Source organism: Helianthus annuus, chromosome 11, assembly GCF_002127325.2.
Source record: "Helianthus annuus cultivar XRQ/B chromosome 11, HanXRQr2.0-SUNRISE, whole genome shotgun sequence".
Lineage (NCBI taxonomy): Eukaryota > Viridiplantae > Streptophyta > Magnoliopsida > Asterales > Asteraceae > Helianthus > Helianthus annuus.
In genome coordinates, this window is record NC_035443.2 from 25,395,092 (window position 1) to 25,410,103 (window position 15,012).

The following is a 15,012-nucleotide window of genomic DNA, read 5'->3' on the forward strand; positions in this document are numbered from 1 at the left end:
CCCATACTCGTGCAGCTCTACCTTGTCTATAAAATCATTAAATTCATTAGAAAAGGCAATATTAAACTTAGTATTTCTCCTTTCACTCCTATGACGAACACTGTTAAAATCGCCGCCCACGATCCAATAAGTCGAGTTATGTTGCATGAACCGCTCCAATTCCCGCCAAAGAGCTCTTTTATCATTGATTTTTTGTGGCGCATAAACATTCACCAAACAAACATTCAAGCCGCTACCTTTAATGATGCCATGAACCGCTAAGAAGTATCTATGCTTATGAACTGAAGTTTTTTGGAAAATCTTTTGGTCCCAAATAGAAACGAGACCCCCAGACCTCCCCGTGGCATCAACATGCTCAAAATCAAACGATCCTCTACCCCAAAACCTCCCCATATCCAAACCATTTAACGACGCCAATTGGGATTCTTGCAACATGATGAAAGAAACTTCATTAACCACCCGAATGTTAGAGACCCACTCTCCCTTGTCACCCCTACCCATTCCTCTAATGTTTAAGGAGATAATATTCATGGAGTAACTTGTTGAAATCCTTCATCGTTCACTGCCTTCGTAACCGAGTTCTCAAATCTATCAATGTTTACCACCCCTAGATTTTTAGCAAACTCCACTGTGTCCACAACCTCTTGTCTAGTAATCGCTTCTTTCTCCACAACATTTAACTCTGATACTTCAACATAATCCGAAACCTCATGAATGACCCCAGCTGACACAACATTTACGTTTAAATCCGGGGTAACAAAACCCTCCACCATATCCTCCTGATTGTTCGAGTTATCTTGGTTCAAGAAAATAAGTCTATCAATGTCAAAAATGTCATTATCCTCCCGGATTCGCTTCTAAGGCCTATCTTTATCCAGCGGGGAAACCGATCTTCTCATTGCAGCTTTCTTTTTGGAATATTTCCCACCCTTCCTTTTACTAGTCTTAACACCCCTTTCATCCGTAACCCCCGAACGAACACCACATCGGGTGTAGAGTTGATCTCCACTCCATATTATAATAGTGGATGCTCTTTTATGACATGTGGAAATAATTTCATTTTAATTATGGTGTAAAAACGGACTAGTATGTTGAAAAAAAATCAATACAGGAGTAAAAACATAAAAATACATTCATGTAACCAAAGTCTTAAGTAAATGAACTAATACATTCATGTAACCAAAGTCTTAAGTAAATGAACTAAAAGTTCCGATCGTGTGAATCCTTAAAGTAAAGTAAAGTAAAACATAAAAGAAAGAGGGGAAGCCACATTTTGTTGGAAGATGACACAAAACCAATCCTGATTGAAATTGACCTATTTTGATGCATAACGAGATTTTAAGTAAAAATAGTTTTAGTCATCATTAATTAGTAAGAAATAACTAAATCACTATTTAAATGAGTTTAAATCACAGGATATAATTGAATTGTGAAAATGGTGATTTTTAATGATATTTATTTTATTTTTATTTTTTTTTTGTCACTTTAGACTAGGAAGGTACAATTGTGTTTTGGCAAGGTTAATTAGCAACCTAAACTAGTCAAACTATTGTAGTAACTGAGGGGTCTAAATTCATATTAAGGGTGGAGGGTATAGAGCTCGGGGACTTGTGCGAGGAAGGGATGTCACCGAGCGGTGACTATACCGTGGGTTTGGGGGCATTCGGTGAGGAGGAGAGATGATGTGAATTTCGATGAGTGTTCACCGATTGAGGGGGGAGAGTGATGAGAGGAGAGAAGAGAGAGAGGCTCAACCAATCAAATTTTTTTTTTTTTTAATTGAGAGGTGTTTGACCATCTTTCAGGCTTTCAGCTATCCTTAATTTCCCTAACCATCAACTAATTATATATTGTTACCTTAGTTTTTCACAAGACTTTTTTAAACTCCCCTAAACATTCTGAACTCCCTAAACCTTTTCTAAACTTTTAATTTGATACCAGAAATTAACTTAGATAATATAAATAGCAGTTCATTAATTAAAGGGAAATTGGCCTATAATAATCCCACCTAGACCTTATTGGCCATTAATAATCCCACCTTAGAATATTCCCCCCACCAGTCCCACCTTTCACCTATTTTTCCTACAATGGTCCCCCGTTAAAAAAACTTAACGGTGTTAAGCTTTTTTCCAAATTACAATCAGATTTTTTAGGGCTTTTGATTAGAACGACGATACGAGTCCATTGATGTAAAACTTGCCTCAAAACGGTGCTCCAAACAATGAAAACGACGCTTCAATTCGGGTGTTTAAATTTCCAATTAACCAAAATCCAGTCACTTAAAGTACCATTTCGAAGTAAGTTTTACATCAATGGACTCGTATCATTGTTCTGATCAAAAGCCCTAAAAAATATGTTTGCAATTTGGAAAAAAACTTAACTCCGTTAAGTTTTTTTAACGGGGGACCATTGTAGGAAAAATAGGTGAAAGGTGGGACTAGTGGGGGGAATATTTCGAGGTGGGATTATTAATGGCCAATAAGGTCTAGATGGGATTATTATAGGCCAATTCCCCTTAATTAAAAAAAGTACAACTAATTAATAAAAATGAAGGTGCTAGTTATTAAATTTGTTCAACTAAATAAAAACTACGATTCCGTTTTTTTTTTCTTTTGAAAGGAGAACTTCGTTCAAACACCACAAGCGGTCCTCAAAGCGAGGACCCCCGGGCCAACAAAACGACATTACATCAGGTCCAAAGGGTAATTACACCAATCATGCCACCCTATGTTTTTCCATCTAGATCTATTACGACACCAAAAATACGACGTAGACTTGACGATCTGAACTAACTCAAGGGGTCTTCGAATCTTGTTTATGAAAATCCGGGCATTACGCTCATTCCATATGACCCACAAGGTAGTATAAACAATACCCCGTAAGATATGACGCTTATCCTTCGAGTAGGAAGTATTCTCCGCCAAAAGAATGAAATCTTGCACGTCAAAAGCGAAAGAGGGAGGGAGTTGGCACCATTTTTCCACCCTATCCCAAACCTCAATTGTGTACATATAACCTGTAAAGAGATGGGTGATCGTTTCCTACATAGAAAGACAAAAATCACAAAGAGATTGTTGCAAAGGGACTCCTCTTTTAATGAGTTCAGCCGTAGTTGGTAATCGGTTACGAGCTGCCCTCCACACCATAATCTTACATTTAAGCGGCACTGTCACGGCCCCCGACCCGGTTTGACTCGTTTCAGGAGCCGCGGAACAGAAATCCCGCGGTATTTAATTTAGGCGACAGCGGAAGTCTTTTTAAAACAGGATCTTTAGTAGTAAAACTGCTCATCATATAATTTAGGGATAAAACCCAGTAATTTACAATAATGTGATTTCAATGGAAATCTTTATTTTCCAAAACATGTTTCTTTATTTATTTACACTGAGCCACTTTTCTAAGCTGGTAGTGCTTCCTGGCACTTTTCTTTGCTCACAACAGATTACCTGAAACATGTTTGAAAAAGGTTTTGTCAGCGGGGAAATACTGAGTGAGTTTATTCAGTTTTTAGGAAATGACTCATAGTTATAAATTACAGCATAAGAGCGATTACAATGGTTTATATCTTATTTTTTTATCTGGCTTTCTGTCACAATGGTGACAAGTCACAATGGTGACGATGGTCATACCACTATTAAGTTAATGAACTCTAATAGTGACGTTTCTCCCTAGTAGGTTAATGAACCTAACTGAGAGAAATAGTAATGTGCACAATACCCCACTAACCAATAAATCAAGATATCCATGACTTAGTCCCTGTAATTATAACACTTTGAAAATAATTTGGAGTATTGTAAAACAGTTGATAAAAAGAAGAATGACTCACATTGCAGATTTAACGAGCAGTGTATAAGCCTACTGATTAGCCTTGATTATTTCTAATCTAACAATAATGCACACAAAACAGGATTAGTGATTAATACAGCAGTTACGATAATTCCCCGAGATCAATTTTGACAATGAATGTCCAAGTGCAATACTTCGGCTCATTTATCAAAATGACAAACGATAAAGTATAGTACTTCAACTCGTATATCGAATTATCGACAACGACAAAGTACAATGCTTCGGCTCATTATCGAATTATCGACAACGATAAAGCATAGCCCAATGTGGGCGGCACTTAGACATTCTTTGAATGTATTGATTCCGGAAACTGAATCGTAATAGCGATCGAGTAATTACCCTGTTCTGTGGCAGCGATTCGATAATTGTGTGTGTGTGTTGGACTGTTTTGCTTATAACTCGACCTACGTAACTCCGATTTTCGTCGTTCAAGTGCCAAAATTCAAGTCCCAACCCCTGCTATTTATACTGAAATTTTGACACCGTCGCGTAGCGCGAGGGGGTACCCCCTTAGGCGTCGCGCTACGCGAGTGATCACCCTATTTTCATAGAGTAGCCCTTCGTGCGTGTAGGCTTGCTGTGTTGTCAGTTTCTTAAAATTCGATTTTTACAATTAGTTATGAAGATAATCGTTGGCTAGGGTTTATCCCCCCTGAGTTTTAGGGGCCCTGATCCTGATTCTGAAAATTCTGAAAATTTTAGGGTTTGTGTAGAATCACTTGGGTGTCTCAATTAAAGTTTCCTTAATAGCTAATTACTATCCTAATTAGGGATTTTAGTGACAGTTGTTACATCCTCCCCACCTTAAGAAAAATCTCGTCCTCGAGATTTACTGAAATAGATGAGGGTATTTTCACTTCATTTCTGATTCCAGTTCCCAAGTATACTCTTGTTCTCTTCTGGATTCCCATTGGACTTTCACTAACACTAGTCGTTTGTGTTTGAGAAACTTAATTTTCCGATCTTCTATTTGTAGGGGTTTCTCTATCATTTATCTCTATCTCTTGAAGAGGTACTACCAAGGATTCGCCTGATAGACGTTTCTTGAGATTGGATACATGAAACACATCATGTACTTCAGCTAATTCTTCTGGTAGTTGTAAATGATAAGCTACTGGTCCTATGTGTTGGATTACTGGTAATGGTCCTACGTATAAGAGACTTAGCTTCTTCTCTTACCGAATTTATAAATTCCTTTCCAAGGAAATACTTTCAATAGCATTTTGTCTCCAACTCGGACTTCGACGGCTTTTGTTTATTATTTGTATAGTTCTTCTAACCGTCTTCAGCCTTTCCTTCGTGATACTAAATATCACAGTCGTAATTATCGAGGATTTCCCTTTTTCCTCATGTTTAATTCTTGTTGCTCTAATATGTATCTTAAATTCTTATGACCCATATGGATAGTAAGCTTACTTAGATAATGTTTCCTAATTTTAAGGATAACTTGTGGTTTCTAAGCTTACAAGTGGTAAGGTTTTCTTCGTGCTTTTGTAATTGCCTTGATGCATACACAATTACCTTTTTGTGTCGCATTACCATATATCCAAATTTTAACTTTGAAGCATTACTGTATACTTTAAAATCTTCTGTTCCTTCTGGTAAGGCTAGCTAGAGGCTTCTTTTTATTCGGGTTCTTATTTATAATTAACTGTGTTAACTTAGTTAAGGATGTATCTATCTAATAGAATCCTTAATAAGCTGCCTATAGTATCCGGCTAATTTTACAAAATTCCTACTTTTCATTTAAAGATTGCGAACTCTTCCATTGTTATCTTAGCAGGATCTAAGTGAATATCTTCATGATTTATCATGTGACCTTACGTGGTTTATTCTCTATAATCATAAATACTTCTCCGGCGGGTACCTGGATTTTCTATGAAGTTCTTATTATAGGGAATTCGAGTAGGGTTGGCTACTAACCAATCTATTTCTAACACCTATCAAATTTGGCTAATTTCATAGGAATTAGGTTAGCGAAGAATTATATGACCTGAGAGTTATATTTTCCTTTTTGCATGTTTTGACTGTAAAGATTTGTCTAAGTTAAGAGTTTGACAGAATGAAGTATTTTTTTTTTTTTTTTTTTTAAACTTTGGTGTGCATCAGTGTCAGTTAATACTTTTTGTGTAAATGTTGTAACCTAGGACGTACCGGCTATTACATCTGGAATGAGCTCTGTTTCCTGAGCAGTCAATTGAAAGGCTCTTGCATTCCTTTTTGCCTCTTCTGCAGGTTTGGCTTTAATGTCAGATGGTTTGTTCAGTTTTGGACAATTTGGCCTAAGATGTCCAGTTTCTCCACAGTTGTAACAAACTGAAAATTTCTTCCTCCTGCAGTCTTCTTCCTGATGCCCTGGAATTTTGCAAAAATTGCAGTATCCTTTGCATTTTCCAAAATGCTTCCTTTTGCAAAAATTGCAAAATGAACTAGTAGAAGATTGCCCATTCCCTCCTTTCTTAAAATCGTTATGGTTATCCGAACGGATTACCTGGGTAATCTTTTGGGCTACTTCCTTCCTTCTATTTTCTTCTCTTGTCCGTACTAGTTCGTCAGTCAGAGTATTAGCTAAATCTACCGCATCATCAATCGTGCGAGGTTTCGCAGCCTTGACGATGTTACGGATTTCAGAAATCAATCCCCAAATATATCGAGAAATAAGTACTGGCTCTGGCGAAGCCAGGGTTGGTACTACTCGAGCATATTCGAAGAATGTCGTAGTATACTTTCGACAATCTACATCAACCATTCGGTGGGTTAAAAACTTGTTTGTCATTTGTTCCTTTTCATATTCGGGACAGAATTTTCTTTCTACCAAGCTCTTAAATTCTTCCCAGTTCATAGCATACGCCATCCTTCTTCCTTTTGATTGTAACACCGTATTCCACCATTCTAGCGCTCCTTCTTTGAAAAGATTTGACGCGTACATGACCTGATCATCCTGAGCACATTTACTTATGGCAATTACTGCCTCAGTTTTCTCTAACCAACGGAGTGCCGCAGTCGCTCCTTCGTTGCCTGCAAACTCAGATGGTTTACAAGCAAGAAATTCCTTGTAAGTGCAACCAGGTGTTGCAACTTTCATTTTCTTGGGGAGCGGCGCTGGTTGTGGTTCATTATCATGATTAACATGATCATTGCCTCCGTTTACGCTATTACTGAAGTTATCTTCAGAAATACGTTTGCTAGGAACTGGTTGTTGTGGTTCTATTGGATTTTTAACAGCAGCAACGATGGCTGGAATAGCGTTGGCTATCCCTTGAGCTATCATTGTTGGAATAGTGTTGGCTATCTCTTGAGCAACGATATTTTCTATATCCTGCCTAGTCATATATTGATCCCCCGGTTGTTGCTCAGAATCATTAACCTCATTAACTGGTTCATTATTAGCGTTTTCCATTTGACAACTAAGTTATAGATAAATAATTAGTATACAAGAAATAATCCAATATCACACTTAATTGCACATAATCACGTATACGAACAAAATTTGTAAATTTTCTAAAATTTCATGCTTCTATATATATAACCGTTTTATTATTTATCTTACACATACTGATTTTACTATTATTATTACATAATAACAGTTTTATAAATCCCTTATCCTTTTTTGTCAACGATATTCTAGTAACTGTGTTCCCTCTTATCGTAGTTCCAGGAGATCTGTCCCCCAATCTCTTGGATCCTATTCCCAGTATCCATTAGTTCTTCACCAAAGCGAAGTTCAGCCTTATTCTTGTTACTCATTGGTGGATTTGGTAAAGGTTCTAGATGGAACTTGAGGAAAAAGCTTATAGGGATGGTTTTGTAACTGTATTTCATTAATTAACCATTCGTTTATTTGCGAGTGGATTGAAGGGTTTGGAGTAGCTGGTTCTAAGTTCATTGGTAGTGGGGTTTCAAGAGAGTGATTAAAAATATTTTCATTAACAGGCTTAATAGTATTATGGCTTGTCATTATAGAATCTAACTCTTCCTGAGATGGTAACTTTTCAATTTGCCTAGAACTTTCCCCAATTTCTATTTCCTTGGGCTTGGGTTTCTCGAGAGGTAAAGCATCGAATTCTATAGGTTCTTCTATATCTGGTATATACCTATTAAAATCTCTGGAAACTTCTACTCTTACTGGATAGAGATTTAAATTCTGAAGGGCCTCAGACAAGTTACTCATGCTGTTTAGCAAAAATAGACATAGTCAGAATTCATAAAATTTATAGAAAACTTTTTAAATATTAGTTCCTACTGGGTACTATTGAAATTTACATCATACGAGGTTTTATTTTGAAAATTTTATGATTTTCTTGATAAGACTTCTAGACTGTAGATAATAAAGTTACTAATACTTGAGTCAAATTATTTAAGAATTTTCATTACTTACTACATTGACTAGTATATAAAGATCTGCTCATACTGTACACAATTAGTCAGATAAATAAACAAACAATCACAAAATATCAATTAATGGAAATTAAGTATTTTCCAAATACTTAATTGGCTTAAATCAGTGGCTTGAGAAGTGGCTCTGATACCACCTTATTTCTGTCACGGCCCCCGACCCGGTTTGACTCGTTTCAGGAGCCGCGGAACAGAAATCCTGCGGTATTTAATTTAGGCGACAGCGGAAGTCTTTTTAAAACAGGATCTTTAGTAGTAAAACTGCTCATCATATAATTTAGGGATAAAACCCAGTAATTTACAATAATGTGATTTCAATGGAAATCTTTATTTTCCAAAACATGTTTCTTTATTTATTTACACTGAGCCACTTTTCTAAGCTGGTAGTGCTTCCTGGCACTTTTCTTTGCTCACAACAGATTACCTGAAACATGTTTGAAAAAGGTTTTGTCAGCGGGGAAATACTGAGTGAGTTTATTCAGTTTTTAGGAAATGACTCATAGTTATAAATTACAGCATAAGAGCGATTACAATGGTTTATATCTTATTTTTTTATCTGGCTTTCTGTCACAATGGTGACAAGTCACAATGGTGACGATGGTCATACCACTATTAAGTTAATGAACTCTAATAGTGACGTTTCTCCCTAGTAGGTTAATGAACCTAACTGAGAGAAATAGTAATGTGCACAATACCCCACTAACCAATAAATCAAGATATCCATGACTTAGTCCCTGTAATTATAACACTTTGAAAATAATTTGGAGTATTGTAAAACAGTTGATAAAAAGAAGAATGACTCACATTGCAGATTTAACGAGCAGTGTATAAGCCTACTGATTAGCCTTGATTATTTCTAATCTAACAATAATGCACACAAAACAGGATTAGTGATTAATACAGCAGTTACGATAATTCCCCGAGATCAATTTTGACAATGAATGTCCAAGTGCAATACTTCGGCTCATTTATCAAAATGACAAACGATAAAGTATAGTACTTCAACTCGTATATCGAATTATCGACAACGACAAAGTACAATGCTTCGGCTCATTATCGAATTATCGACAACGATAAAGCATAGCCCAATGTGGGCGGCACTTAGACATTCTTTGAATGTATTGATTCCGGAAACTGAATCGTAATAGCGATCGAGTAATTACCCTGTTCTGTGGCAGCGATTCGATAATTGTGTGTGTGTGTTGGACTGTTTTGCTTATAACTCGACCTACGTAACTCCGATTTTCGTCGTTCAAGTGCCAAAATTCAAGTCCCAACCCCTGCTATTTATACTGAAATTTTGACACCGTCGCGTAGCGCGAGGGGGTACCCCCTTAGGCGTCGCGCTACGCGAGTGATCACCCTATTTTCATAGAGTAGCCCTTCGTGCGTGTAGGCTTGCTGTGTTGTCAGTTTCTTAAAATTCGATTTTTACAATTAGTTATGAAGATAATCGTTGGCTAGGGTTTATCCCCCCCTGAGTTTTAGGGGCCCTGATCCTGATTCTGAAAATTCTGAAAATTTTAGGGTTTGTGTAGAATCACTTGGGTGTCTCAATTAAAGTTTCCTTAATAGCTAATTACTATCCTAATTAGGGATTTTAGTGACAGTTGTTACAGGCACCCAACATTTCCAATTAATCTTCGTGCTGCTGTCGACTGGAATATGATCCGAGATGAGTTTTTTAGCCGAGGACACCGTGAACAAACCATCTGTGCGAGTCTTCCAGTTCCAAACATCACAACCCCCTTGCCAATTAAAATCATGAATGTCCCTAAGAAGAAGAAACAATTCTTTTAACTCCAAATAAGTCGAAGGTTCCCTTTTCCAGTTCCAATTCAAAGTCTTAACATTATTGAAACATTGAATCCTCCCAGAAACCTTGACCCATTTGTCTCTTTCTAGCTTAAATAAATGGGGATATTTAAACCGAAGGGATTCATCACCAAGCCAAATATCTCCCCAAAAATTAAAGGAGGAGCTGTCTCCTAAGGAACCAACAAAATAAGAGTTTAAAAAGGCACCATTGGGAAGTTTTTGTTCTCCCACTTTGACAATTTGTTTCCAACAACCACTTGCCGAGGCGCTACACGGTAGCATCGCCCAAGGTCTACTCGTACCATGGCAACTCACAATAATATTTTTCCACAAGCAATTACCTTCTTTTTTGAATCTCCACGACCATTTTAGAAGAAGCGCTTCATTCATAACTTGTAATTTTGTCAACCCCAAGCCGCCTTTCTTCTTCGGATTAGAAACTACGATTCCGTTTAAGCATTCCATTTCTTTAATATTGTATATTTAGTTCTTTTTTAAATAACGATTACAAATTGAGAAAAAAAATAAGTGATAAATAAATAAACAAAATAATAAATTGAGTGTAATACATATAGGATATGTTTGGCATAGAGCTTTTAGAAGCTTTTAGTTTTAAACTTTTAAGAAATAACTCATACTCAAAAAAAAAAAAAAAAGTCTTGTTGGGTTGAAGTAACTTGAAGCTTTCAGGTTAGGAGCTTGAAACTCTTGGTTGAACGCTCCTACTAGTAACGTTTATAAGGAGCTACAAGCTTTTAGAGAAAAAAAAAATAACTATTTTAACCTCTAAAGATAATGAACTTTTTTTAATGCACAAGCTTTTTAAATTTTAGTTATGTCCATTTTTGTCATTTTATACATTTTATTCAAAGTTCTAGCTACTGTAGCAAACTCCAAATATCTCTAAAAAACTATAGCTACTAGACTAGAGGGTATGGAGAGCCCCATTCTCAAGAGGATGGGCCGCCACGTCACTGCCACGTAGGAAGGGCATGAGGGTAATGGACCTAGGGGTGGGGGATAAACCTCTTTATATATATATATATATATATATATATATATATGTATATATATATATATGTATTAGGTTATAACCTCGTGTATTACACGGGTCGAATAAAAGAATTTTATATACTAAATAATAAAAGGATATATCTTTAGAAACCTCTTTTATTGCACGGGTTGAATAAATATAATTTTACATATTAAATAATAAAAAGTTATATCTATAAGAACCATATTGTACGGATTGAATAAATATAATTTTATATACCAAATAAAAAAGTTATATCTTTAAAATCGCTTGTTTTACACGAGTTGAATAAATGTAATATTGTTTACCAAATAATAAAAAAGTTACATCTTTAAAAATATGTGTATTACACGGGTTGAATAAATGTAATTTTCTTTACTAAATAATAAAAAATATATAATAATAAAAAATGTATATCTATAAAAAAACCACGTGTATTACACGGGTTTAATAAATCGAATTTTATATACCAATAATAAAAAAAAGTCATATCTTTCAATATACTAATGGATAATACTCGATACACGATGGATATGGTGATTGTGAAGATAGTTCTTGAAAAGATGATATGTTATTCAAGATGCAAATCAACATCTATTTGAGTGATAAAATGTTGGTACCAATTCCGACAAATTTAACCCTTTATTTAAAACTTGTAAATGTAACGAAGTCTCAATAAATTTAACCATTTATTTAAAACTTGTAAATGTAGAATTGATAAATAATATTACTTAATTTTATTTTAAGTTTCGTAAAATCTATTTGATACCAAACTTAACAAAACGTTCAAATATATAGTTAATATCAAAAGTAAATTACGATCTTGGCCCCTGTGGTGATATGACTTTTATCCTTTTAGCCAAAAACGAATCTTTTAATATCTGAGCCCACAACGTCTTTTTTTTCTAACCCTTTTGGCCCCTACCAAAAGGGTTAGAAAAAAAGACGTTGGGGTCCAAAAGGGTTAAAAAAAAAAAGACGTTGAGGGCTCAGATTTAAAAAAAAAAAAAGACGTTGGGGTCTAAAAGGGTTAGAAAAAAAGACGTTGAAGGCTCAGATGTTAAAAAATTTCTTTTTGGGCTAAAAGGGTAAAAGTGATATAACCACAGGGGCCAAAATCGTAATTTACTCTAATATCAAATTTGATAACTAAGCTTGAATTTGAAGTAAATAGAAAAATATAAAAGTAACAATTAAACTAAATAAATATTTAGTAGGAGGATTATCTATAATTAATTAGAATAGATTAAACTAAAATTATAATTTTCCATAAAATATGGCCTAATATCATGACAAGTGTCCTCAAAATGATTTCTTTTATTATATGTATAGATGTACTAGGTTTTTACCCGGGATTACTTCCCGGGCTCGGGAAAGTTATTTATATTAATTAATTACTATTTGTTTTTAATACAACCATATTAAATCAACCATCTCATTCGATTGAACATCAATGTCTTCAAATCACCGGATTAGATCATGAACTCATATTAGAGGACAAACAAAAGCACAACAGGACCATATGAATAATATCATTTCCACTTTTACATGTAAGTACAAATTAATACTGTTCAATGTTTATATGCATATTACTAACTATACCTCTTCCTAAAAGAGGATATCTCTTCAATGTCCGTGTCAATAAAAAGTCTGCTTAGCTCAAAGCCATTTGCAACACCACGCTTGCCTGAATTTAAAAATAAAACCAAATATAGATCAATATAAATAGTGTCAAATTTAAAACATATAAGCAAATCTAAAGATAAATCTATAACAATAAAAAAATTAAACTAATTAAGTTTAAATTGTACCTTTGTAAAGGTTGACCATACCAAAATGACAAAGGATAACAACATATTTCTCCCGTTTCTTATCATTCATGTAAGCAAACATGTCAATAGCAAAACCATCCCACAAAGTAACCGGACACTTTTGGCCTCTAAAATATTAACATAAAACATAATAACATCAAGCAACCTTATAATGGTTTATACGTGAAAATGCAACAACTTAATAAAAAGAACGCACTCAATGTCTTCAAGTCTAAGATTAAGTCTTTTGCCCTTGCTCCCATCCTTCTTTGACGTATCCTCTAGATTGAAACATACATCCACATAACCAATCCAATCTATTCACAAAAATATATTGTGAAAATAAAACAGCATTAAGAAGTGATAACAATAAAAGAAAAAAACAATAAGACAAAACAATAGATATATATCATTTAGTGGTTTACATACCAATAACTGTATTAACTTCAAATTTATTTTTAACAACATCCTTGATGTTAACGAAATTAAAACGGTATTTCGGTCCAGACCAGTCAAAGCATTTCTCAACAGAAGTATAGAAATACAGTGGTATTTTGTCATTTCTCTTGGTATACTTAGAAGAGGACTTATTAGTAGCAAGAGAAGGTTTGGTGATAAGAAGACATTCATCCAAGTGAAGAAATTCCTTGAATTTTCCTAACATCTTATGCAAACAGCTGGCTTGAATCATAGTTCCCTAAGAATATAAAACATCGGATTAAATAAAAAAGGTGTTATATTCATTTGGATATTCATATGTCCAAAAAAATTATAAGACAACTATATACCGTACCATCTCATCCATGAAGATCATATCAAGACGATATATTTCATTTTTGTTATTATTCATCATCTTCTTCGAAATGCTAACAATCTTCACTCTAATCGAATAGTTGTTTGAGAATGTATTAGATCGTTAAGCATGTTAACCTTTGCAACCTCCATTTTAAGACTGTACAATAAAAAAAAGAATATGCAAAATATAAGTATTGTTAAACGTAATATGATAGTATAATAAGCATGGATGTTCTTAAAAAAAAATATCAAGGTTGGAATTCAAGCTTACCGATTATCCAATAAAAATTTTAACTGAATGCAGTGGCAAATGTAATTTCAAATGTAAGGAGAGTATATATTTATATGCTGATTTATTAAAGTAATAAAATATTAGAAATGATATGCAAAGTAGGCAAAAAAAGAGAAAGAACGTCCATTTTAAATTACCATTTTGTATATTTAGAATTTCAAAATTACTGACTTGATTTCAAAGCAATTGTCATAATTTCTTTTCTATATTTTATTTTAAATTTAATTAAGAAATAATAACCGTTAATTTGAAATTCACATTTTGCTTAACTCAAATGTGCAAAGCTCAAGAAATTAGCATTAATTACTGATTTGATTTGCAACAAATAGTCATTAACATCCAAGTGTATAGGAATTTTATTTGAAATTCACATTTTGCTTAACTAAATATAAACACTTAAACACTGTTAACATCCAAATGTTTACAAATTTTATTTTATTAAAATAAAGATGAAACAACTGTTCAATTATTAGTACAGATGAAACCACTGAGGTGATGTGATAAAAACAACTGTTCCTAAGCACTGTTACATATAAACACTGTTGCCATAAAAATGGTTACATATAAAACACTGACATGATGACAACTAACAACCTAACAGTATATAAAACATTCATGGGAAAAACACTGTTACATATAAACACTGTTAACATAAACAAATAAACAAACATAGAATAACTAAAGTTGATGCTGAACCACTGTTGTAGTTTGACACTGTTGTTGGACGTCATAAATTTCAGATTTAATTTCAAAATGAAAAGTAGTGTATATTCTTACATGCTGCTTTATTAAAGTAATTAAATATTAGAAATGATATGCAAATCAGGAAAAAAAAGAGAACGAAAATTTGAAATTACCATTTTTAATATTTTGAATTTCAAAATTACTGATATTGTCAGAAACTACTGACTTGATTTGAAAGCAAATGTCATAATGACTTTTTTAAATTTTATTTTAACTTTAATCAAGATATAATAACCGTCAATTTGAAATTCAAAATTTGCTTAATCAAATGTCCAAAG

At 34.1% G+C, this 15,012-nt stretch overlaps 1 protein-coding gene across 1 annotated transcript; it reads right to left on the reverse strand.

Annotated features, from left to right (window-relative positions):
• Window positions 1-527: 527 nt before the first annotated feature.
• On the reverse strand, window positions 528-13,756 carry LOC110897738 (replication protein A 70 kDa DNA-binding subunit E-like). Its single transcript, XM_022144472.1, has 6 exons — window positions 13,697-13,756; window positions 13,333-13,600; window positions 13,121-13,220; window positions 12,904-13,031; window positions 12,695-12,779; window positions 528-816 (listed from the first exon to the last, which is right to left on the reverse strand). The coding sequence occupies exons 1-6, from the start codon at window positions 13,754-13,756 to the stop codon at window positions 528-530; spliced, it is 930 nt and encodes a 309-aa protein (XP_022000164.1).
• Window positions 13,757-15,012: the final 1,256 nt, after the last annotated feature.

Bases quoted from the DNA above. Each gene is read 5' to 3' on its own strand.
- LOC110897738 (XM_022144472.1), bottom strand. From the start codon at position 13,756: ATGATGAATAATAACAAAAATGAAATATATCGTCTTGATATGATCTTC. The intron at 13,221-13,332 runs GTATGTAAACCA...TTTTGTGAATAG, and splicing joins TGAAGTTAATACAGTTATTG to ATTGGATTGGTTATGTGGAT. The intron at 817-12,694 runs GTATAGTTAGTA...TGACATTGATAG, and splicing joins ATATCCTCTTTTAGGAAGAG to ACTTATTTTCTTGAACCAAG.